The sequence below is a fragment of the Chiloscyllium plagiosum genome, unplaced genomic scaffold (genome assembly GCF_037043375.1).
Source record: "Chiloscyllium plagiosum isolate Xiang-an unplaced genomic scaffold, Cpla_swu_hap1 HiC_scaffold_6, whole genome shotgun sequence".
NCBI classification, from domain to species: domain Eukaryota; kingdom Metazoa; phylum Chordata; class Chondrichthyes; order Orectolobiformes; family Hemiscylliidae; genus Chiloscyllium; species Chiloscyllium plagiosum.
In genome coordinates, this window is record NW_028270144.1 from 132,773,694 (window position 1) to 132,799,314 (window position 25,621).

The window sequence follows — 25,621 nt, forward strand, 5'->3', positions numbered from 1 at the left end:
TTGCGTGTATGGAATGAGCTGCCAGAGGAAATGGTGCAGCATTGAAAAGGCATCTGGATGGGTATATGAATAGGAAGGGTTTAGAGAGATATGGGCCAAGTGCTGGCAAATGGAACTAGATTGGGTTAGGGTATCTGTCCAGCATGGACAAGGTGGACCGAAGGGTTTGTTTCTGTGCTGTACATCTCTATGACTCTATAAGGAAAGGGAGATGGCAATGGAAATAGAAAGGTTGGAAATGGAATTGTAAAGAACGGAAATGGAAAAAAGAAGATTTGGAATTGAAAAGAGAAAAGAAAGTGAGAGAAGCTGAATCTCAGATTAAAGTGGAGGCTGGTACAATTGCAGCATTGAAAAGACAAGTGGATGGGTATTTGAATAGGAAGGGTTTAGAGGGATATGGGCCAAGTGCTGGCAAATGGAACTAGATTAGATTAGGATATCTGTTCAGCATGGACAAGGTGGACCGAATGATGCAGTTGAAACAGGAAACATCAAATAATGATGGAGCGAATGGGTGGGGGAGTCTGCAAGGAGATGTTTAAGTTTGCACAGGCCCTGCCCAAACTTTGAAGCAAATAAACTGGCAAAAAAGGACAGGGGATTGGATTGACAGATAAAGCACAGGAAATGTATACTTCACTATCAAAGGAGGCTTCTTGGGATTACGATGTTGTATAGAAAACTATTTTGTCCGTGTATGAGTTGGTGCCTGAGGCAAAAACACAAAGGTTCTGGAGAGGAGGGAAGCAGCTGGGAAAACCTGCACTGAATTTACAGCAATACAGGAACAGCAGCAGGCCACTCAGCCAAACAAGGTTTCCCGCCATTCAATGAGATCATCGCTGATCTGTGGCCTAACTCCATATACCTATCTTTCACTCATATCCCTAATGCCTTTGCTTAACATAAAAGTATCTATCTCAGATTTAAAATTACTGACTAATCCAGCATTCACTGCTGTTTGTGGAAGAGAATTCCAAACCTCTCGCACCCTTTGTGTGTAGAAGTGCTTCCTAACATCTCTCCTAATTCTCAGACTATGCCCCTAATTCTAGAATCCCTAGCCACTGGAAATAATTTATCTTTCTCTACCCTGTCTCTTCCTGTTAGTATCTTGAAGGCTTTGATCAGATCACCCCTTAACTTTGTAAATTCTAGAGAAAACAGGCCTCATTTGTAAAATCTCTCCTTTTAACTTAACCCCTGACATTCAGGTATCATTCTTGTAAGCCTATGTTGTATTCGCTCCAAGGCTAATCTAACCTTCCTAATGTGTGGAGCTCAAATCTGCTCACAGTACACCATGTGGGGCCTCATGACGGTTTTGTATAACTGCAGAATAGCTTCTGCATCATTGTATTCCAGTTCTCTCGATATGAAAGACATGCATTTCATTAATCTTCTTAATTATTTTCTATACCTGTTTGTGGAATTTGAAAGACATACACATTTGAAACCTCAAGTTTCATTGGACATCCACTGAATTTAACTTCACACCATCTAGAAAGTCCTTTTTCAGTCCAAAAGGATAACCTCAAACTTGCTTACATTGAACTCTGTCTGCGACAGATTTGCCTATTCCCTTGGTCAATTTGAAAGAATTAAGCAAAGTAATTTTGACAGATGGATACCAACATTAGAAGCTCTTAGAGTTATTTTCTTAAAAGAATCCAAAACCTCACTGCCTTCCATAACAAGAATCCATGTTAAGGACCAAAGTATTGAAGCCTACAAGCAACACAAAAACATAGAAAACATGAGCAGTAGTAGGCCATTCGGCCCTTTGAACCTGCTCCACCATTCAATACAATCATGGCTGATCATCCAGCTCTGACCACTCTTCCCATTGTTCCCCCATGCCCTTAGATCTCTTTAGCCCGAAGAACAATATCCAATCTCTTGTTGAAAACATTTACAGCTTTCTGTCAAAGTGAATTCCACAGGCCTCCCAGTTCTGGGTGAAGACATTTTTACTCAGCTCAGTCCTAAATGGCCTACTCCCTATCCTTAAACTATAACTCCCGAGTTCTGGATTCCCTGGTGATTGAGAACATCCTTCCTGTGGTTACTCTGTTTAGTCCTGTGAGAATTTTACAGGTTTATATACGATTCCCCTTCATTCTTTTCTTCAGCTGCGATTACTGCTTGTTCAGCACAATGTTTACATGATGCTTGCAAATGTTTCAGGTTATTTCCTTTCAAAACAAACACTGCTTTTAAAGCAGCTCTTTCTCATTTCAGGGCTTAGTTTAAAAGAACACACACAAAATAAAAAGGCATGGTCCTTATATTGTTCTCAAATTTAGAGAAAGGCCAATGAGAGGATCTCGTAAAACCACTGAGGAGGTATAAGGCAATCTGCAGAGATTTGCCTGGGTGTTCTATATTAACTAGACACAATGTGGATGTAGGAGAATCAGGACAAAGAAAACAACACCCTGTCAGCTAGGCCCGGTGAAACACGCTCAGGTGAAAACAGAGATTCAGTGTGTGCTGGAATGAACCTGGTTAAAGTAGCTGGAGTTCACCAGTAGTTAATTCTTAACCTGGATGGGTCAACTAGATTCAGTAGCGATTACAGAAATTTGGTGAATGCAGTCACAAAGGTTCATGCTCAATTCCACAATTGGAAGATGGCTTTTATAAGAATAGCAGTTTGATCAATTGAAGGAATATTGGCAAGCTCCATTGACATAAAGAACTAAAGAAAAGCCCAATAATATTACTCCAAATGGATTATATCATGTGATGCCATTTGGGTGATAGAGGCAGGTTCACTCAAGTGATTAGGGTCTGAAATGTACTGTCTGAAAGTGTGGGGGAGGCAGAATCAACTGAGGTTTTCATAAGAAATTGGATGGTTATTTGAAAAGCAGTAATATGCAACATTACAGCAAGCAGGCAGCATAATGGCATTAAGTGTTTGGACAGCCGGTGCAGACATGAAGGGCCAAATGGCCTCATTGTGTGCTGAAACAAGTCTGTGATTCTAAAGGACTGAAGCTAATGGGTTGCTGGATTCATTACCTCTGGTGCCGATGAGTAATGTAATGAGGCCGCGGATTCCCTTGCTGGACGGACCCTCGGAACTCGTCAGGCAGTGGTTAATAATGCTGTCCAGTGCTGCCTGATCCTCCCTGTCTAACAGGTGACCACTGTACACAGTCATGCCTGGAAAGAACAGGTGAAAAAGAAATTACATCTTGCCTCAACTCAGCAAGTCATGTAGATCAGAGAGTGGGGCCACAGTGCAGAATATTTATGTAAAGAGTAGGGGTGATTCTCCCTACTGTCCAGGACTAATCTTTCTCCCTTAATCAGTGGCACTAGACAGATTGGTCTGTACATTTGGGTGTACATTGGTCTGGTGTTGGTGGGATTTTACTCTGTGCGAGTTGGTGCCTGCATTTTCTCCAGACTTCACAAATACTTTACTTGACTTCAAAAACAATTCAGGACAATCTGAGGTTATGAAAGGTGTTACATAAATGCAGGCCTCCCTTTTTGTCATAGATTGCTACGGAACAGCAGGAGGATCTGTTGGCCCATTGAGCCTGTGTTAGCTGTGTGAAAGATCTATTCAATTAGTCCCACTCCCCTCATCCTTCCTTGCAATTCTGAAATTTTCTTTCAAATTTCTTGTTGAATCTGTTTCCACTGCCCTTTCAAGCAATGCACCCCAGATCACAACAACTTGCTGAGCAAAGTCATTTTTTCTCATTTCTCTGCTGCTTTCTGGTACTTATTGTAAATCTGTTTCCTCTTGTTTAATTATTATTGATTCATGGGATGAGGGTGTCCCTGGCTGGGTGACGGAGAGGCAACACCTATTCTGACAAGCCCTGACAAACTTATCCCAATAGTCACTGCCTCAGAGTCAGATCAGTTTTCCTTCATGTGAATCCAAGGAAAGTGATGGGACCAGATGGAGTACCAGGACGTGCACTCAGCATGCGCAGAACAACTGGCAGAGGTCTTCTCAGATATCTTTAACCTCCCCCTGCAGCAGGCCACTGTCCCTGCCTGTTTCAAGAGAGCCAGTGGGCTAATGCAGCATGTCTCAATGAGTACCACCCATTGGCCCTCGCTTCTGTGGTCGTGAAGTGCTTGGAAAGGCTGGTCATGGCATTAATCAACTCCAGCCTCCCCATTACTGTTGACCCACTCCAATTTGCCTATCGGACCAACAAATCCATATCACTTGCCCTTCACCCCTCCCTAGAACATCTTGACACCAAGAACAGATATGTAAGAATCCTACTCATCGACTATAGCCCAGCCTTCAACACTATTATCCCCTCGAGACTGATTACTGAACCTAGTGATCTCGGACTAAACCACACTCTTTGCAACTGGATCCTCAGTTTCCTGACCCACAGGTCACAATCAGTGACGACTGGGGACAATATCTCATTGACACTAACACTCAACACTGGAGCCCCCAGGGGTGTTTACTCAGCCCCCTATTGTATTCACTATATACCCATGACTGTGTCACCAAATACCAGACTAATGCCATTTACAAGTTCGCTGATGGCAACACCATAGTCGGTCGAACCTCAGATGGCAACAAAACAGACTACAGACGGGAGGTGGAAGACCTGGAAAAATGGTGCACTGAGAACAACTCAGCTCTCAATGCCGGAAAAATCAAGGAATTCACTATTGACTTTTGGCGGGATGTTACTCATGATCCCTTCCACATTAACAGCACAGGGGTGGAACAAGTGGAGAGTGTCAGGCTCCTGGGAGTGGTCATCAACAACAAGCTTTCTTGGACTCTTCATGTGGACGCACTGGTTACAAAGGCCCAACAACATCTATTCTTCCTCAGGCAGCTGAGGAAATTTGGCATGACCCTTGCCAACTTTTATAGGTGTGCCATGAAGAGCATTCTGTCTGGATGTATCACTACCTGTATGGCAACTGTACCATTCAGGATCGGAGATGGTTACAGAGAGTGGTGAACTCGGCCCGGACAATCACAAAGGCCAACCTCCCATCTCTAGAATCCATCTACCAGGCCCGTTGTCAAGGAAAGGCTGCCAGCATTCTCAAAGATCCATCCCACCCTGGCAATGTTTTTCTACAACCTCTACCATCGGGGAGAAGGTACAGAAGCCTGAACACACGCACCAGCCGGTTTTGAAACAGTTTCTACCCTACTGTTGTTAGAATACTGAATGGACTCACAAACTCTTAACATTCGCCTGTACCTGTGTTTTTGTTTTTGCCACTGTTTCCCTATTATTTATTATCGATGCTACTTAACTCTGTGATCTGCCTGTATTGCTCACAAGACAAAGCTTTTCACTGCGCCTTGGGACACATGACAACAAATTAAATTAAATTCAATTCATAATCCATCCCTGGACAGTTAGCTGGCTGTGCAATTCTCTCCCTAAAGCCCCCCACATCTCGCTCTCTCTCTAACACTCTCCTTTGAGATATTCCTTAAAACTGAAATGTTTAACCCAACTTTTGGTCTCCTGTTCTGATCCTCATTCGATGTCTCAGTGTCATTTTCAATTTGATGATTACACTAGTGAAATCCCTGGTTGCTCCTGGGTTCAGGGTATGGACCCTGCTGTGTCAGTTGATTACAGCGTTCACTTCACAATCCTCACGTTGATCACTCCAGCCACACGTTCAACATAAGGACCATAAGACATAGGAGCAGAAATTAGGCCATTCAGCCCATCGAGTCTGCTCTGTTATTCAATCATGGCTGATAAGTTTCTTAACTTCATTTTCCCACTCTCTCCCCATAACTCTTGATCCCCTTGATAATCAAGAACCTATCTATCTCAGTCTTAAATACACTCAATGACCTGACCTCCACAGCCTTCTGTGGCAATGAGTTCCATAGATTCACCACTCTCTGTCTGAAGACGTTTCTCCTATTCATCCACCCCCTTCAGTAACAGCAGTGTATGCCATCTACAAGATGCACTGCAGTATCTCATCATATTAAAGATGCTATATCAATGCAATTTGTTATTCAGCCCATGCCCCGTGAGTGAATAAAAAAGAAGTTCTTACCGATGAGACGTTCAAGCAGAATGCCCGAGTTATCCCAGGTCGTTTGCAGTTTCACTTGAGTTTGAAGGGCAGCAAATAAATCTGCCTGTGTCCTGTATCAGGAAATGTTAAATCAGACTGGTGCAGCATAGAAAGTGGCCATTCAGTCCATCGGGTCAGCAGCTGAACAGCACAGTTGTTTATACCCTTTCATCAATTATCTTCTTGCCCTACATCTTGGATAGGCCCACACACCCTGTACCTGGTCTGTAGGGGACATTCAAGGGATTGGAGAGGTGTATGTGTGTTTGGGGAAGTGGGGGTGGTGGGGAGGTTGGAAAGAGGAATGAGGCCAGGGTGGGACTGAGGATGAAGATTCTGGGAGAGCTTTGGAACAAAGCTCGTGTGTTCTCTGAGTCTGCGAGTGACTTACCAGTTATAGGAGTGCGCCTGAGCCCAGTTTCTGTAGTGCTGCCGGTGAAGAAGGATTGAGTGTAGTGCAGTGAGGAGAGTAAGGCGTTCTGCTGTCACTGTATCTCCCTGTTTGATCCGGGCCTGCGTGTACGACTGATGCAAGGTGTTTTGTAGCATTGATGGTGTCTCAATAATCAACTTGGTCACATGACGCCTTAATATCCCTGCAACAAAATGTCATATAGGTCACAGGTCACATGCTGAAACCCAGGGTATCAGTGGAATGATACAAGGGGAGAGAAGTCGGAAAACAAACTGGCAGTGACTGACATATAAAGAATAGAAGGAAGATGTATCGATGATGGACACACACAGGGAGCTGGGAGGCTGGGCCAAGGTACTAAAGGGTACTTTATACTGGCTTTAACCAAATCAAAAGCTACTCCCTAAGTCACAGGGAAAGAGGAGACACTTGATGGGGTTAAAGTTTAGATTAGATTCCCTACAGTGTGGAAACAGGCCCTTCGGCCCAACCAGTCCACACCAAACCTCCGAAGAGTAACCCACGCAGATCCATTTCCCTCTGACTAATGCACCTAATACTATGGGCAATTTAGCATGGCCAATTCACCTAACCTGCACATCTTTGGATTGTGGGAGGAAACTGGAGCAAACCCACGCAGATATGAGGAGAACATGCAAACTCCACACAGACAGTTGCCTGAGGCTGGAATTGAACCTGGGACCCTAGTACTGTGAGGTAGCAGTTCTAACCACTGAGCCACCGTGCTGCCCTAATTTGTTAAAGAAGTATTTATATGAAAGGCTGTACATAAAGTTAGCAAGTTAGTAGGACCAGGTGAAACACATCCAAGGATATGGAGAGAAATGGAGAGTAATTAATACCTTCCTTCTATTCTTTATATAACTAAGTAGAGATGGCTGGACAGGTGATGTGCTGTAGCTGTATGATGTGGGAGCTGGCTGATCCCATTGTGAACGGTAGTGACCACATCTGCAGCAAGCGTTAGTTGCTGGAAGAACTCCGGCTCAGAATTGATTATATGGAATCTGAGCTTCCAATCTGCGGCACATCCGGGAGGGGGAGAGTTACCTGGACGCTTTGTTTCAGGAGACAGTCACACCTGGGAGATTAAGTAATTCAAATTCAGTTAGCGATCAGGAACAACAAGGTGTGACTGTAAGTGAGGCAGGTAGGGGGATCCTGAGTTCAGGAGTGGAGGAGCCTTATCCTTTGACCTTGTCCAACAGGTCTGAGATTTTTGCCCCCTGTATGTTTGAGGAAAAGGGCTGTGGACAGCATGAGCCAGCTGACCATGGCACCATGGTGCCGAAGGCCATTCAAGGGGTGGAGCAAAAAGACAAGTGGTTGTTATAGGGGATTCTATAATTAGGGGGACAGATAGTATCCTTTGTGAGCCAGATCGGGAGTCCTGCATGGTGTATTGCCTGCCTGGTGCCAGGGTGCAGGACATCTCCAACCAGCTTGAAAGGTTATTGGAGAAAATCCAGTTGTTGTGGGACTAACAACATAGGCAAGGCTAGGGTGGAGGACCTGTTTGGGGTTTATCGAGCACTAGGAACGAAATTAAGGAACAGATCCTTGGGGGTTATATTGTCCAGATTACTGCCTGAGCCACATGCAAATTGGCATAGGATAAGAAAGTTAGGGAAGTAAATACATGGCTAAGGGTATGGTGTGGGAAAGAGGGGTTCCATTCCATAGGGCATTGGCATCAGTTTTGGAACCGGGGTGATCTGTACCGTTGAGACAGTCTCCACCTGAACCGATCTGGAACCAGTGTTCTAGCGAAAAGGATAAATAGGCTGGTCACTGGGACTTTAAACCAGTGAGTTGGGGGGAATGGAAAGGGAAAATGACAGGAAGTGTGATGGTAAATAAAAAGGTAAGCAGCAAGTTAGCATGTGTGCAGGGCAGACATAAGTACAAGGCAGACTATGATAAAAGTAAAAAGGAAGATAACTCAGGAGATATTTTGAGCGGCACAGTGGTTAGCACTGCTGCCTCACAGCGCCAGAGACCCACGTTCAATTCCTGCCTTGGGCATCTGTCTGTCTGGAGTTTGCACATTCTGCCTATGTCTGCGTGGGTTTCCTTTGGTTTCCTCCCACAGTCCAAAGATGTGCAGGTTAGGTGAATTAGCCATGCTAAATTGCCTGTAGTGTTAGGTGAAGGGGTAAATGTAGGGGGGTGGGTTGCTCATCAGAGGGTTGGTGTAGACTTGTTGGGCCGAAGGGCCTGTTTTCACACTGTTAAGTAGTCTAATCTAATATTATTAGAGATGTTGGAAATCATGAGAGTATGGAAACTAGCATGTGGGCACTTTACCTGAACGCTCCTAGCATTTGTAACAAGGTAAATGATTTAACGGCATAAATCATCGCGAATGAATATGATTTAGTGGCCATTATGGAGACATGGTTACAGGATGGTCACAACTGGGAGTTAGATATCCAGGGGTATCAGACTATTTGGAAGGACAGACGCGAAGGTAAGGGAGGTGGTGTAGCTCTGATATTCAAGGACGGCATCAGGGCTGTGGTGAGAGATGATATAGGTTCTATGGAGAATAAGGTTGAATCCATTTGGGTGGAAATTAGAAATTCCAAGAAGAAAAAGTCACAGATAGGTGGAATCTATAGGCCATCAAATTATAATATCACATTGGGATGGGCAAAGAAATAACTAATGCCTGTAAAAATGGTACGGCAATTATCATGGGCAATTTTAATCTAAATGTCAATTGGTCAAACCGGCTTGGTCAGAGTAGCCTTGAGGAGGAGTTGATTGAGTGTATCTGCGATAGTTTTCTGGAACAGAATGTAATGGAACTGCAGAGGGAGCAAGCTATCCTAGATCTGGTCCCTGTGTAAAGAGACAGGAATAATTAATGAGGGCATAGTTAGGGATCCTCTTGAAAGGAGCGATCACAGTGTGGTTGAATTTAGAATACAGATGAAGAGTGTGAAGATAAAATGCAATACCCGGGTGCTGTGCTTAAACAAGGGAGACTACAGTAGGATGAGGGAGGACTTGGCTAAATTAAGACTGGAAATAAAGATTTTATGGTGGGACAGTTGACGAGCAGTGGAGGACTTTCAAAGCTATTTTTCAAAGTGCTCAGCAAAAGTATATTCCAGTGAAAAGGAAGAACTGTAAGAGAAGGGGTAATCTGCCATGGGTGTTTAAGGAAATAAGGGAGGCTATCAAATTGAGAGAGAAGGCGGTACAAAGTGACCAAGAACAGCAGGAAACTAGAAGACTTGGAAAACTTTGAAGGTCAACAGAAAGCCACAAAAACAGCTATAACGAAAAGTAAGAACATGAGAAAAAACTAGCTCAGAATGTAAAGACAGATGGCAAATGTTTCTATAAAGATATAAAACAAAAAAGAGTGGCTAAAGTAAACATTGGTCCTTTAGAGGAGAAGAAGGAGCATTTAGTTATGGGATATGATGAAATGGCCAAGGCCATAGAATAGATATTTTATGTCGGTGTTCACAGTGGAGGACATGAACAACATGCCAGTAATTGACAAAGAAACGAAGGTAGGTGAGGACCTGGAAAGAATCAGTATTACGGAAGAGGTCATGTTGGGCAAACTATTGGAGCTAAAGATAGACTAGTCTCCTGGCCCTGATGGAATGCATCCCAGGGTACTAAAAGAGATGGTGGGAGAAATAATAAGTGCACTTATGGTAATTTTCCAAAATTCGCTGGACTCTGGGCAGTTCCAGCAGATTGGAAAATAGCAAATGTGACACCACTATTTAAAAAGGGACATTGGCAATTGATGGGGAATTATAGGCCGATTAGCTTAACTTCTGTAGTGGGTAGATGCTTGAGTCTATTATCAAGGAAGAAATACCGAGGCATCTTGATAGAAATTGTCCCGTTGGGCAGACACAGCATGGGTTTATGAAAGGCAGGTCATGCTTAACTAATCTTTTGGAATCCTATAAAGACATTATGAGCACGGTGGACAATGGGGACCCAGTAGATGTGATGTACCTAGATTTCCAAAAGGCCATCGACAAGGTGCCATTCACAAGCTGCTGCATAGATAAAGATGCATTGCATCATGGGTAAAGTATTAGCATGGATAGAGGTTGACTAACAGGAAGGAAAGAGTGGGAATAAATGAGTGTTTTTCTGGTTGGCAATCAGTAACTAGTGGTGTGCCTCAGGGATCAGTGTTGGGACGGCAATTATTCACAATTTATTTAGATCATTTGGAGTTGGGGACCACCTGTAGTGTGTCAAAGTTTGAAGATCTAAGATGAGTGGCAGAGCAAAGTGTGCAGAGGACTCGGAAACCTTTCAGAGGAACATAGACACTTTGAGTGGGCAACGATCTGGCACGAGGAATATAATGTTAATAAATGTGAAGTCATCCATTTTGGTAGGTGTAACAATAAAAAGGACTATTACTTGAATGGTAAAAAGTTGCAGCATGCTGCTGTGCAGAGGGACCTTGTGCATGAATCATAGAGAGTTGGTTTCCAGGTATAACTAGTAATTCAGAAGGCAAATGGAATCTTGCCATTCATTGCTAAAGGAATTGAGTTTAATATCAGGGAGTTTATGTTGTAGCTGTACATGGTGCTGGTGAGGTCACACCTAGAGTACTGTGTGCAGCTTTGGTCTCCTTACTTGAGAAAGGATGTACTGGCAATGGAGGGGTGCAATGGAGGTTCACTGGGTTGATTCCAAAGTCGAGGGGTTGGCTTATGAGGAGAGGCTGAGTAGACTGGAATTATATTCATTGGAATTTAGAAGAATGAGGTGGGATCTTATTGAAACATATAAAATTATGAAGAGAATCGATAAGATAGATGCAGAGTGGATGTTTCCACTGGTGGGTGAAACTAGGACAAGAAGGCATAGCCTCAAGGTTAGAGGGAGCAGATTTAGGACTGAATTGGGGAGGAACATCTTCACCCAGAGAGTTGTGAATCTATGGAATTTCCTGCCAGTGAAGTAGTTGATGTTACTTCAGTAAATGTTTTTAAAGATTTTTTTTGAATAATACAGGAATTAAGGGTAATGGTGAGAGGGCGGGTAAGTGGAGCTGAGTCCACGAAAAGATCAGCTATGATCTTATTAAATGGTGGAGCAGGCTCAAAAGGCCAGGTGGCCTACTCCTGCTCCTAGTTCTACGTTCTTAAGTTGAAAGGGGCTCACTTGTGGCATAGTAGTAGTGTCCGTACTCCTGCAGCAGGAGGCCAATGTTCCAGTGGTGTACACTAACACTTCTGAACAGGTTAATTAGAAAACTGATTACATTTTTAAAAAGAGCAAGGATACAATTCTCAGATGAGGGGTGGAGAATCACAAATATTTTTCCCTTGTTCAAAAACGTGGTGAGAATAAACCTGATAATTACTTAGGCAATAGAGAATTACAGTTTAACTTCAGTGCTTGAAAACAAGAATGAAAGTGAACCAGGTCACCACTTGGGCCAATGCTGTCTCCAGGGAATGGCCAGTAGGAAGCTCGATGACTTTCTCTGCTCTGATAGGGTGAGTCCCACACACTTCCCTCTGACTCCCGAGGTTATCAGTAATACCTGTACCATCCCCCCCCACCCACTCACTCCCAACACCACTCCCTTACCCACCACCCCCCCCACCCCTCGCACCCCCCCCCCACCTTGCCCTCCGAGCTGTCTCTTCACATTCTTGGGATGATTCACCACATTTTACCCACCTGCCCCAACACAAACAGCCATAACACCCACTTCCAGCTCATTCAATCCCTCCCATTCTGTCATTCCAGAAGGCAGCCAGCCCAGACAGACAGCCACCTGAACCTAGGCACCTCATTCCCAATGAGGAGAGAATTATTCTCATTATTAATTCATAAAGTTATATTATTAAATGCAAACTGTACCCCAAGTACCCACTCATAACAGAAAAGAGAGACTGTGGGATTTGATCGGGGTCTGAGTGAATTGGGCTGTGGTGGGTGTGTGGTAGCACCAGATAAAAATTCCAGGGAGTCCTTTCACAATGTATTGCTCCATTTTTGATGCTTTTCACAAAGGGAGTGGTTGGGATGGTGATGGCGGGGTTAGGGTCGTGTGGGGGGAAGAGGAGGTCAGGTGGAGCTGGTACTCACTGGCACGGTCTATACACAGTATGGGGACTTGAACATGGTCAGTCACCTGCTTGAGCTGACCATAGATAGAGGGTACTGTCCAGTCACACTCTAGGGAGTTGGCACTGGTCAGCAGCAGTCAGGGGAAAGCAGAAGCATTTCCAAGGGGATCAGGATAGAATCAGGGAAGACTCAAGCTGAATCGATGTGGGGTGTGCCAAACTTTATTGGAGGGCATGGTGGTAGGTTGAGTGTTTGATGGGGTAGGAAGGCTATAGGAGAGCTGTAGGCACTCCCCTCTCAATGACATTAGGTGATCCCTCAGCTGGGCTGAGGTCTTCACCAAGTTGCTGCCCAGACTGAGATTTAGAAGAGCTGCCCTTTCACTCAGATGGTGAGGGGAGTCTGGAACTCACTGCCTTCTCAGGTGGGAGAGGCAGAAACCTTGATAAAATTTAACAAGTATTTAGATGTGCTCTTATAATGTGCTCTTATAATGTCAAGGCATACAAGGCAATGAGCAAGTGCTGGAAATTGGGAAATAAAAACCGAGATGACGGCAGATGGCGGAAATCAGGAACAAAAGCAGAAATTGCTGGAAAAGCTCAGTGGCTCTGACATCACCAGTGGAGAGAGATCGGAATTAATGCTTTGGGTCCAGATACCCTTCCTCAGAACCACTAGACAATGGGATTAGAACAGTTAGGTGGCTGTTTGTGACCATCATGGACATGATGGGCCGAAGGGTCTTTATGTTTCCTATGATTCTGACTCTGTATGATGTGGTGGCCATGCAGCACATAACCCTCTAAAAAAAACTTCTGCAACTTGAAATACATTTCATCACCAAGTATATGAGATGTGGATTACACATGACTTACATACATTTATCTTCACTTATCTTCTTATTTGGTTTTCCATGTCTTTTGCTGTTTTTTTTCTCAAATTCCAAAACTACTCCATCATTTTTAAACTCTCATGCCCAATATCTATAATTTTCATACAGGTCCTAATTATCCTTTCTAGATTTTCTCTTTTTCCTTGCTCCGAGTAATTTTATGGGGTTTCTCTGTCCCAGTAATTCTGTGGTCAAATTCTTAGCTGGTTGAATTGTAGGAGCTTTGAGAAGCTTTGAGCTTTGGACACGGAGAACTTCTGAAGAGTGGCAATCACCGATTGGATACCATCCACTCCAATACCTTTTGTATCTTGTGAGAGAGCACCACATTTCTACCTTCTGAATCTGGCCTTTCCAAAAAATGCACAGCGTATTTCCCTCACAGCTGTGAGGTAACCATGCTAGTTCCCAATTCCTTAGTTGCCATATTCAGCTAAGTCTTCATTTACTAACACACTGAAATATATAATGACATTTCAATATCATTTCAGTTTGTCTGAGTGGGGATTAGAGTGGTACTGGAAAAGCACAGCAAGTCAAGCAGCATTTGAGGAGCAGGAAGATTGATGTTTCGGGCCGCAGACCTTCATCAGAAATGAAGGCAGGAAGCGTCGGGGCTGGAGAGATACATGGGAGGGGGTGGGGCTGGGGAGAAGGTAGATGAGAATGCAATAGGTGGATGGAGGAAGGGGTAAAGGTGATAGGTCAGAGAGGAGGGTGGAGTGGATAGGTGGGAAGGAAGATTGACAGGACAGGTCATGAGGATGGTGCTGAGCTGGAAGGATGGAACTGGGGTAAGGTAGAGGGAGGGGAAATGAGGAAACTGGTGAAGTCCACATTGATGCCCTGGGGTTGAAGTGTTCCAGGTGTCGGGTGATGAGGCAGCGGCAGTGGAGGAGGCCCAGGACCCTCATGTCCTCAGCAGAGTGGGAGGGGGAGTTGAAATGTTCGCCCACAGGGCAGTAGGATTGATGTGTCAGCTGTATATAGTGGTAGGTGGATGTGGTGGCAAGGCATGGGTTGGGTAGTGAGGTCTGGACAGTGAAGTCCATGAGGATACTGGGTTCGGTTGTATGATCACCCAGGAGTTAAATCAGGTTTTAACTTTTCTTGCTTTTCAGGTACTCTCTATGTATCAGATTTGTGCAGCAATCTAGAACCTCATCACTAAACTACTCCCTTGATTTGACAGCACATGGACCACTTTCAACATTCTGTCCCTTTGTCACTGACACCCAACAACAGCAGAATGTACTATCTACAGGTCATTCTGCTATAATGCAACAGTTGTGTTCCTCTACAACCATGTGCTTTAGAAAGTCACGTTATGGAAAACTGCTATAGAAAATCACGCTGTAGAAGATCGTTAATAGAAAATTGCTATACCTGTTCAGTAGAAAGTTCACGTTATCCAAACAATGTCCTTTATTCGTCAATCACATTATAGCCAATTCATGCTGACAAAACATGCATTATAGCAGAACGACCTGTACACGTGTTATGGACCAGGCCAGACCCCCTCAAAACATTTCAAGAAAGTAGCCCAGACTCTAAACTTGCTAGTCGTGTTAAGCAGGTATAAAGTGGATATTCCAAGAGTGATGCAGCTGGCCCAACCACTTAGTTTTAAACAAAACAGAATTTATTTGCAAGATTACCAAATGAAACACAAACAAAAGGGAACAGAATACAGAATAACTTAATCTATAAATGCCGGAGGAAACATCACAGAAGCGCTTCACAGGAGGCTCCCAAGCACTGAGGATGTCACCTAGACAGGGGATGAAACGTCTGCAACACAAATTCCCAGCTCGGCGAACAGAACCACAACAACGAGCACCCGAGCTACAAATCCTCTCACTAACTTAACCTATCCAAAAACCCAACAGATTATCCAGCGACTACTGGACATGCATATATACAGCAGTGAATTGAGGGGAACATAGATTAGGTTACCAAAAGAGAAAATGCTGGAAAATCTTAGCAGTTCTGGCAGCATCTGTAAGGAGAGAAAAGAGCTGACGTTTTGAGTCTAACTGACCCTTTGTCAAAGCTAGATTAGGTTATTTTTTTAGATTAGGATTAATCCTCGTCACAACATTGTGGGTCGAAGGGCCTGTCCTGTGCTGTACTTTCCTATGTTCTATGTTCTATTATCCCAATTTAATGATACTGTTCCCAATACTTGCAACAATCCCCATAAATACCCATCGGCACAAAAGATAAAATCAAACACAGGGTCTTACAGGAGAGAAATCAGAGAGAGGAGAATCAGAATGGACCTGCTTCTTTGGGTCCAGCAGCTTCACAACACTACTGCTTGCTAAAACCAAACCAGAGAAAAGCTGAGCTCCTCTTTCATTGTACAAGTGGTTTTTTTAAACTTGAAAGCTTTTGCCTAAAGCAATATCTGTTAGCTACAATCAAACTGGCCCTAAAACCCTTCCAAGTCCAATTCCAGACTTTTCGGATTTTGTGTCTTTTATGACCTCCTGAAAAAGAAGCCAAGGACACCATAACTTTGTTAAAGAAGCAGCACTGTCACGCACGAAACACTGCAGCAATAAGGTCCTTTCAATACTATAGGATCAGTTCCAAGGAAAGGTCACTGGACCCGAAACATTAACTCTAATTTCTTTTGGTTTTTACTATAGGATCAGAGCTGGGTCCACTGTTTTTTGTCATTTGTACAAATGAGTTGGGTGTGAATATAGGGGGTATCATTAGTAAGTTTGCAGATAATACCAAAATTGGTAGTGTAGTGGACAGCGAAGAAGATTATCTCAGGGCACAATGGGACCTTGACTAGATAGACTGATGGGCTAAGAAGTGGCAGATGGAGTTTAAATGTGAGGTCTTGCATTTTGCTAAGGCAAACCAGGCAGGACTTACACAGTTAATGGTAGGGCTCTGGGTATATTAACCATTATACAGTTAGTAGTAGGTCTCTCTGCTGAACAAAGAGATGTAGGGGTGCAGGTGCATAGTTTTTTGAAGGCGGAGTTTCAAACAGATAGGAGAGTGAAGAAGGCATTTGGTATGCTTGCCTTCATTGGCCTTCATTGAGTACGAGTTGGGAGGTCATGCTGTGGCTGTATGGGACATTGGTTAGGTCCCTTATAGAATACTGCACTCAATTCTGGTCTCCCTCCTATAGGAAGGATGTTGTTAAACTTGAGAAGGTTCACAAAGATTTAGAAGGATGTTGCCAGGGTTGGAGGATTTGGGCTATAGGGAGAGGCTGAATAGGCTGAAGCTATTTTCCCTGGAGTGTCGGAGGCTGAGGGATGACCTTATTGAAGTTCATAAAATCATGAGAGGCATGGATAGGATAAATAGACAAAGTCTTTTTCCTAGGATGGGGCAGTTCAAAACTAGAGGGCATGGGTTTAAAGTGAGGGGGGAAAGATTTAAAAGGAATCTGATGGGTAATTCACACAGAGGGTGGTGCGAGTATGGAATGAGCTGCAAGAGAAAATCGTGGAGGCTGGTACAATTACAACATTTAAAAGGCATCTGGATGCGTATATGAATAGGAAGGGTTTAAAGGGATATGGGTCAAATGCTACCAAATGGGACTAGGTCAGATTGGGATATCTGGTCAGCACGGATGAGTTGGACCGAAGGATCTGTTTTGTGCTGTATAACCCGATGACTCTATGATAGCAATAATTAGTTTCTGTTCAGGACTACTTATTAACAAATCTCAAGACTTGCACAGACTACACGTAGTGCTTATGAAGGTAAATGTAGAACTTCCTGCCTCCATCCAAAGATGATGTGTGATTGGGTGGAGCTCATATAGTTCTATAGTTGGGGAATCAAGGATGAGAGAGCATCAGTTTAAGGTTAAAGAGGAAAGAATAAAAGGGAACCTGAGGGGCAACCTTTGGCCCAAACTGGTCCACCCAAACTAACCCCATTTCCCTGCATTTGGTCCATATCCTTCTCAACCTTTCCTATCCATAAATTTGTCCAAATGTCTTTTAAATATTGTTGTGCACCCACCTCAACCTGGCCTCTTGCTGAGATATTTGTTTCATCGATAGTCACAGGTGAGGTGCTGGAAGACTGGAGGTTGGCAAACATGGTGCCACTGTTTAAGAAGGGTGGTAAAGACAAGCCAGGGAACTATAGACTAGTGAGCCTGACCTCTGTGGTGGGCAAGTTGTTGGAGGGAATCCTGAGGGACAGGATGTACATGTATTTTGAAAGGCAAGGACTGATTCGGGATAGTCAACATGGCTTTATGCGTGGGAAATCATGTCTCACAAACTTGATTGAGTTTTTTGAAGAAGTAACAAAGAAGATTGATGAGGGCAGAGCGGTAGATGTGATCTATTTGGACTTCAGTAAGGCGTTTGACAAGGTTCCCCGTGGGAGATTGATTAGCAAGGTTAGATCTCACGGAATACAGGGAGAACTAGCCATTTGGATACAGAACTGGCTCAAAGGTAGAAGACAGAGGGTGGTGGTGGTGGAGGGTTGTTTTTCAGACTGGAGGCCTGTGACCAGTGGAGTGCCACAAGGATCCGTGCTGGGTCCACTACTTTTTGTCATTTACATAAATGATTTGGATGTGAACACAGGAGGTATAGATAGTAAGTTGCAGATGACACCAAAATTGGAGGTGTAGTGGACAGCGAAGAAGGTTAACTCAGATTACACAGGATCTTGACCAGATGGGCGAATGGGCTGAGAAGTGGCAGATGGAGTTTAATTCAGATAAATGCAAGGTGCTGCATTTTGGGAAAGCAAATCTTAGCAGGACTTATACGCTTAATGGTAAGGTCCTAGGGAGTGTTGCTGAACAAAGAGACCTTGGAGTGCAGATTAGATTACATTACATTACATTACAGTGTGGAAACAGGCCCTTCGGCCCAACAAGTCCACACCGACCCGCCAAAGCGCAACCCACCCATACCCCTACATTTACCCCTTACCTAACACGCCGGGCAATTTAGCATGGCCAATTTACCTGACCTGCACATCTTTGGACTGTGGGAGGAAACTGGAGCACCCGGAGGAAACCCACGCAGACACGGGGAAAACGTGCGAACTCCACACAGTCAGTCGCCTGAGTCGGGAATTGAACCCGAGTCTCTGTGAGGCAGCAGTGCTAACCACTGTGCCACCGTGCCGCCCACAATTCTTAGCTCCTTGAAAGTGGAGTCGCAGGTAGATAGGATAGTGAATAAGGCATTTGGTATGCTTTCCTTTATTGGTCAGAGTATTGAGTACAGGAGTTGGGAGGTCATGTTGCGGCAGTACAGGACATTGGTTAGACCACTGTTGGAATATTGCATGCAATTCTGGTCTCCTTCCTATCGGAAAGATGTTGTGAAACTTGAATGGGTTCAGAAAAGATTTACAAGAATGTTGCCAGGGTTGGAGGATTTGAACTATAGGGAGAGGCTGAACAGGCTGGGGCTGTTTTCCCTGGAGCGTCGGATGCTGAGGGGTGACCTTATAGAGGTTTACAAAATTATGAAGGGCATGGATAGGGTAAATAGGCAAAGTCTTTTCCCTGGGGTTGGGGAGTCCAGAAGTAGAAGGCATAGGTTTAGGATGAGAGGGGAAAGATATAAAAGAGACCTAAGGGGCAACGTTTTCACACAAAGAGTGGTACGTGTATGGAATGAGCTGCCAGAGGATGTGGTGGAGGCTGTACAATTGCAACATTTAAGAGGCATTTGGATGGGTATATGAATAGGAAGGGTTTGGAGGGATATGGGCCGGGTGCTGGCAGGTGGGACTAGATTGGGTTGGGATATCTGGTCGGTATGGACGGTTTGGACCGAAGGGTCTGTTTCCATGCTGTACATCTCTATGACTCTATAACCACTTCTGCTGGCCCCTCATTACATATGCATACCACCCTCCGTGTTAAAAAGTTGCCCCTCAGATTCCCTTTTATTCTTTCCCCTCTAACCTTAAACTGATACACTCTAGTCCTTGATTCCCCAACCCTGGGAAAAAAAAATAGGTGCATTCACCCTATCCGTGCCTCTCATGATCTTGTACATTTCTATAAGATCCCCCCTCAGTCTCCGACCCTCTAAAGAAAAATGTCCTGCTTGTCCAACCTCTCCTTATAATTCAGACCCTTCAGTCCTGGCAACATCCTTGTAAATTTCTTCTGCACTCTTTCCAGTTTAATAACATCCTTCCTACAGCAAGGTGACCAAAACTGATCACAATACTCCAGCAAGTGCGGCCTCACCAACATCCTGTACAACTGTAACATAACTTCACAACTTCTATATTTGATGCTTTCACTGATGTAGGCCAGTGTGCCAAAAGCCTTCTTCACTGCCTTATCTACCTGTGACTCCACTCTCAGAGAACCGTGCACCTGAACCCAAGGTCCCCCGTTCCACTACACTCCCTAAGGCCCTACCATTCACCGTGAAACTCCTACCTTGATCCGACTTTCCAAAATGCAAGATCTCACACTTATCCATATTAAACTCCATTTGCCATTTATCTTCTCCAGTTGATCAAGGTCCTGCTGCAATTTCTGATTACCTCCCTCACTGTCCATGATACCGTCTATTTTAGTGTCATCAACAAACTTACTACACATGCCTTGTACATTCTTAACCAAATCATTGATACAGATAACAAACAGCAATGGACCCAACACCGAGCCCTGCAGAACTCCACTAGTCACAGTCTCCAGTCCGACAAGCATCCTTGCACTATTACCCTCTGCTTCTTACCATCAAGCCAGTTTTGTATCCAATTTGCCAGCTTCCCCTGGATTCCATGTGATCTAACCTTCCAGAGCAGTCTACCAAATGGAACCGTGTCAAAGGTCTTACTGATATCCATACTGACTATGTCTACTGTCCTGCCCTAATACAACTACAACATTAACTCTTTCAGAACTGCACCCATGCCCTGGAACTTATATTCTATGTTCGGTGCTTACTTAACCACTGCTGTTTTGTGTGGATGTAGGACTTGGTCTTTATGGATACACAAGGTTTATTTGTTAATTTTGTTTCAAAATTTGTGTTTGGAGGAGAATGGCAGGGTTTGCTGATCAAGAAAAGTAACAAAATGGGAAAGTGTCATGGAGAGTGAGTGAACAATGAAATTTGTTGAACATGATTGGGAGAAGACGGATTCAGGTACAGCACATTTTAAGAGGCACCAAACTTTTAAGTAATTTAATGGAGGCAAGACCTTAAGCAAAATGAGGAAGAGAAAAGAAGAGAATATCAATGTGGCATAGATTGAAAACTGAAATTAGTGGTACATGAATGAGTGACATGGGACACTTGACAGACAGCACGAGCGGTATTGAGAGATGTGACAGCACACACAACATGATGGAGGTGAGAGACATACCTGGCAGGGAGACAGCAGAATCATTTTTGCAAATGAGCCACAGGCGGAAATCCCGATGGATGATGAGGCCGGCATTGGTTAGAACTGTCAGTGTCTCCTCTTCAAGAACATCACATACATCATATTTGGAAACTGTAATGGAAGCTCCTTTGGTGGGAAGGTAGGCTGAAAGGAAGAGGTTACATTGGCTGGATCAAGAACCAGAGGACAGCAATTTAAAATAATCAGCAAAAAGCAACAGTAGTGACGTGAGGAGAAACCTGAGTGATTAGGGTGTGGATACATGGCCCTGGAGTGTGGGAGTGACAGGCAACTACAAGGTATTCAAATGGCATTTGGATTGTTAAAATTTGCCGAGCTACATGGAGATAAAAAAGAATGGAATAAGGTGAACTGCTCTGGCAAAGAGCCAGCACAATGATGGTCTGAATGACCTTTTTCTATCATTATCCTGTCATCCATTGATTCATCAGTTCATTGACAATTTATTTGATGGGGACAGTGTAGTGGGAGTTTTAATCTGAACCTAACCCCGTGCTGTCCCTGTCTTGGGAGTGTTTGATGGGGGACAGTGCAGAGGCAGCTTTACCCTGTATCTAACCCTGTGCTGTCCCTGACCTGGGAGTCCTTGATGGGGACAGTGTAGACAAAGCTTTACTAAACCTGTCCTAGGTATGTTTGAGTGTTGGTGACAGTGTGGAGGAAGGTTTTCTCTTGTGGTTTGTTGATTGGATGTTGGCCTCACCTTTATAGGTAGTGGTTAGCTGAAGGAGAATGTTAAGCAGCTCGCTGTCCCAGTGTTCCAATAGGTGACAATTGTTCAGAATCAGCCATCTTCCTTTGCTCATGGTCAACTGCAACTCATTTCGAACCTTGTCCACTTCATCATGTGCTCCACAAGAAATGACATGGACTTTATTCTGAAACACAGAATGGTCTGTCAAACACTGTTACCTGTCTCTCTAGGTAAACTCCCCAACAACACTCATAAAGCTCAACACCATTCAGGATAAAGCAGCTTCCTGAATCAATAGCCAAATCACTGCCTTCAATATTGACTCCTCCCACTATTGGAGCCCAGGATCAGCAGTGTGTCCATTGAAAAGGGCCACTGTAACAGTGCACCCTTTGCTCTTGAGTGCGAGTTACATTAGAGTGACAAGAGTTCAACACTTCAGAGACTTCAGCAGAGGAAGGCAAAGAGATGCTTTTGGTTGCTGTTGTCTAAACATTTTCATCCTCCAGCAATTGATTGTTGCACTGCAACATGAGAAGGAGCTGATTAATTAGAAAGACAGAGAAGAGGAAGGAGTAGACCATTCAGCCCTTTGAATCTGCTCCACTATTTACCCTGGCCATCACTAATCATCCAACTCAATAGCCAGTTCCTGCTTCTCCTCCATATTCTTTGATCCCTTTAGCCCAAGTGTTTTATCCACTGCTCTTGAAATCATACAATGTTTTGGTCTGGACTGCTTTCTGTGGCAGTAAATCCCACAGGCTCTCCACTCTCTGGCTGAAGACATTACTCCTCAACTCAGTCTTAAATGGCCCACCTATATCCTTAGATTGTGACCATTGGTTCTGGACTCCTGGTCATTGGGAACATCCTTCCTGTATCCACCCTGCCTAGTCCTGTTAGAATTTTAAAGGTTTCTATGAGATTCCACCTCATTCTTCTGAGCTCCAGTAAATATAATCCCAACTGAGTCAACCTCTCTTCATAATTCAATCTACTCCTCATCCCAGGAATCAGTCTGGTGAACCTTTGCTGCACTACCTTCAAGCAAGACCATTCTTCCTCAGAAAAGGAGAGAAAAACTGCACATGATATTCCAGATGTGGTCTCACATGACCCTGTATATTGCAGCAAGACAGTCTTGTTCCTGTATTCAAATCCTCTCACTATGAAGGCCAAAATACCACTTGCCTTCACCCAGCCTGCTGTACCTGCTGCTTAATTTCAGTGACTGATGCATGAGGACACCCAGGTCTCATTGCATATTCCCCTCTCTTAATTTACTGACATTCACATAATAATCTACCTTCCTGTTTTGTGCTCCAAAAGTGGATAACCTCACATTTAGCTACATTAAATTGTATCTGCCATGCATTTGCCCATCACTTAACATGCCCAAATCACACTGAAGCAGTTTAACCACCCACCTAGCTTTGTGTCATCTGCAGACTTTAATCTGTAAGGTTATGGACAAAAAGTAGGAACATGGAGTTGAGGATTATCAGAACAGGCAGGATCTCATTGAATGGTGCAGCAAACTTGAAGGGCTGAATGGTCTACATCTGCTCCTATATCTTTTGGTCTTATAATTCATCAAAGCTCTTTGAACAGCATTTCCACACCCATGACCACTTTTATCTGGAAGGCCAGGGGCACCAGATACATAGAAATACCACTCCTCTAAAGTTCTGCTCCAAGCCGTTCACCATTCTGACTTGAAAATATACCATTATTCCTTCAGTGTCATTGGGTCAAAATCCTGGAATTCCCTCCCTAAAGGCATTGTGGGTCTACCTTCAGCATATGGACAGCAGTGGTTCAAGAAGGCAGCTCAACCCCACCTTCTCCAGCCACACTGATCATTTGATGTTGCACAGTGGAAAGAACATGGAATATGACTGGAATTTAATCCCTTGAACCTAATGGGTGGAAGGTGAGTTAATGATCCAGTGGCCAAACAGATTCTGGCTGATTGGTCAGCCGACTGGAGGGTTCATGATGGCCAGAGACAAGCCCCACCCCCCTCAACCTCCCCCCCGACACCATCTGATTCTGCAATCCCCTCCTGCACTGGTCTCAACTGGTATGGTGCTGAGGACAACAACGTTCATGGCTTGACCAAGTCTGTCAGTGAAAGACACTCACGTGCATCTGGTGCTCTCTGGCCATCTGTTCAATCCAGTAGAGTGGGTGTGTGGAGAGACTCAGTGAACCATCTTCAGGCAGCAGAAACATGACTGGAACATTCTGCCAGCTGTAGTTAAAGAGAGATGTGGTGTTGGGACGCAGGTCTCTGGTCAATGTTCCTCCCAGCTCACAGCTGACCACATCATTCATGATCATACTCAGCTTGTGGGGCTGGAAGAATTTCCACAGGATAGCCCTCTGGAAAGTGTTAAGATGTGCAAATGAGGAGCAAGGAATTGCACTAATCACAGTTGATGAAAGGCTAAAGTATTCTCGCCATTGATTGGCTTTCTTGGCAAGAGAGATTCTTAGGTTCTTAAATGCAGGTAACAATTCTAATATGCAGCAACTGTCCCAGGTCTCCTGACTCACCCAGCTGGGCTTCAGGACACACGTACTCTGGGCTGATACATCATATTTTAGATCCTGGGTCCCCCTCAGAAAGAGCTCCCACTCTAACTTGGTCACTGTGTTCATCACCTTCATGTGGCCAACAGCTACAAGGAACCTGTACAACCGGGCGTGCTGCACAAAGAGACACCAGCGCAAGTATTTGTAGAGCTCAGACATGAGGTGATACATCAGGTCCATGAAGTGGTCTGTGCAGGTTCCAGTTCCTAAAGAGCGAACTTTCAAATTCCGCTTTGACAGAATTTCCCTCACCACTTTTATGAAACTGGTTTTTGAGAAATAATACAGAGGATTGAGTCGACAGATTTGGATTAATGCCCAGTACATTTCAGAGCCGATGTTAGAGATGGTGACATACGGGTCCTCAGTCACTGCAATGGCAGTCCTCTTACTTGGGTTCAAGGTTTTGAGATAACCGTGTATCTGCTCCTTGGTATCCTGACTTTCCACTGCTGCTGTCTGGATACTCCTGTCATTGAGCAGACTCGTAGCAGTTTGGATCACTTTGTCCATCAGCTCTTCCTAATGGGTCAGAAACAAAGTAGAGAAAGTGTTAATGACATAAACAACCTCTTATTAACATATTTGTACTATTTGTGAGTTCTCAGAAACTGAAGCAGCTCATTTCCAAATGCACCAAGATCGGGACAATATCTAGGCTTGGCTGACAAGTGGCAAAAGTAACATTCAAGCCAGATAAATGCCAGGCAATGACAATTTCCAACAAGACGCAATACATCCATCGTCTTTTGACATTCAATGGCGTTAACTTCACTGAATCTCCTACTATCAACATGCTGGGGGTTCCCATTGACTAGAAAATCAACTGGATTCACCATACAAATACTGTGACTACAGAAGCAAGTCAGAGGCAGGATACTGCATTGAGTAACTCACCTCCTGACTCCACAAAGCTTGTCCATCATCTACAAGACACAAGGCAGGAGTGTGATGGAATACTCCCCACTTGCCCCTGGATGGGGGCAGCTCAATCAACACTCAAGAAGCTTGACACCATCCAGGACAAAGCAGCCACTTGATTGGCACCACATCCACAAACACCCACTCCCTCCACCACTGACACCCAGAAGCAGCAGAGTATACCATCTACAAGATACACTGCAGAAATTCACCAATGACCCTCAGACAGTACCTTCCAAACCCACAACCACTTCCATCTAAAATGACAAGGGCAGCAGACATATGGAAACACCACCCCTTGCAAGTTTCCTTCCAAATCACTCACCATCCTGACTTGGAAATATATCACTGTTCCTTTACTGTTGCTGGGTCAAAATCCTGGAATTCCCACTCAAAGGAATTGTAGGCAAACCTACAGCACATGGACTGCAGCAGTTCAGGAAGGCAGCTCACCCCCGCCTTCTCAAGGGGCAACTCGAGATGGGCAATAAATGCTGAGCCCAGCTAGTCACATCCACATTCCAAGAAT

General features: G+C 44.3%; 1 protein-coding gene across 1 annotated transcript in view; it reads right to left on the reverse strand.

Annotated features, from left to right (window-relative positions):
• The window catches only part of dnhd1 (dynein heavy chain domain 1), a 198,234-nt gene that overhangs the window by 54,423 nt on the left and 118,190 nt on the right, over positions 1-25,621 (reverse strand). Inside the window, exons 14-17 of the mRNA XM_087988560.1 lie at positions 23,719-24,693; positions 21,580-21,754; positions 20,835-20,999; positions 3,031-3,174 (exon numbers count right to left, since the gene is read on the reverse strand). Coding sequence (XP_087844686.1) covers positions 3,031-3,174; positions 20,835-20,999; positions 21,580-21,754; positions 23,719-24,693 — 1,459 coding nt within the window. The remainder of the gene's footprint in view (positions 1-3,030; positions 3,175-20,834; positions 21,000-21,579; positions 21,755-23,718; positions 24,694-25,621) is intronic.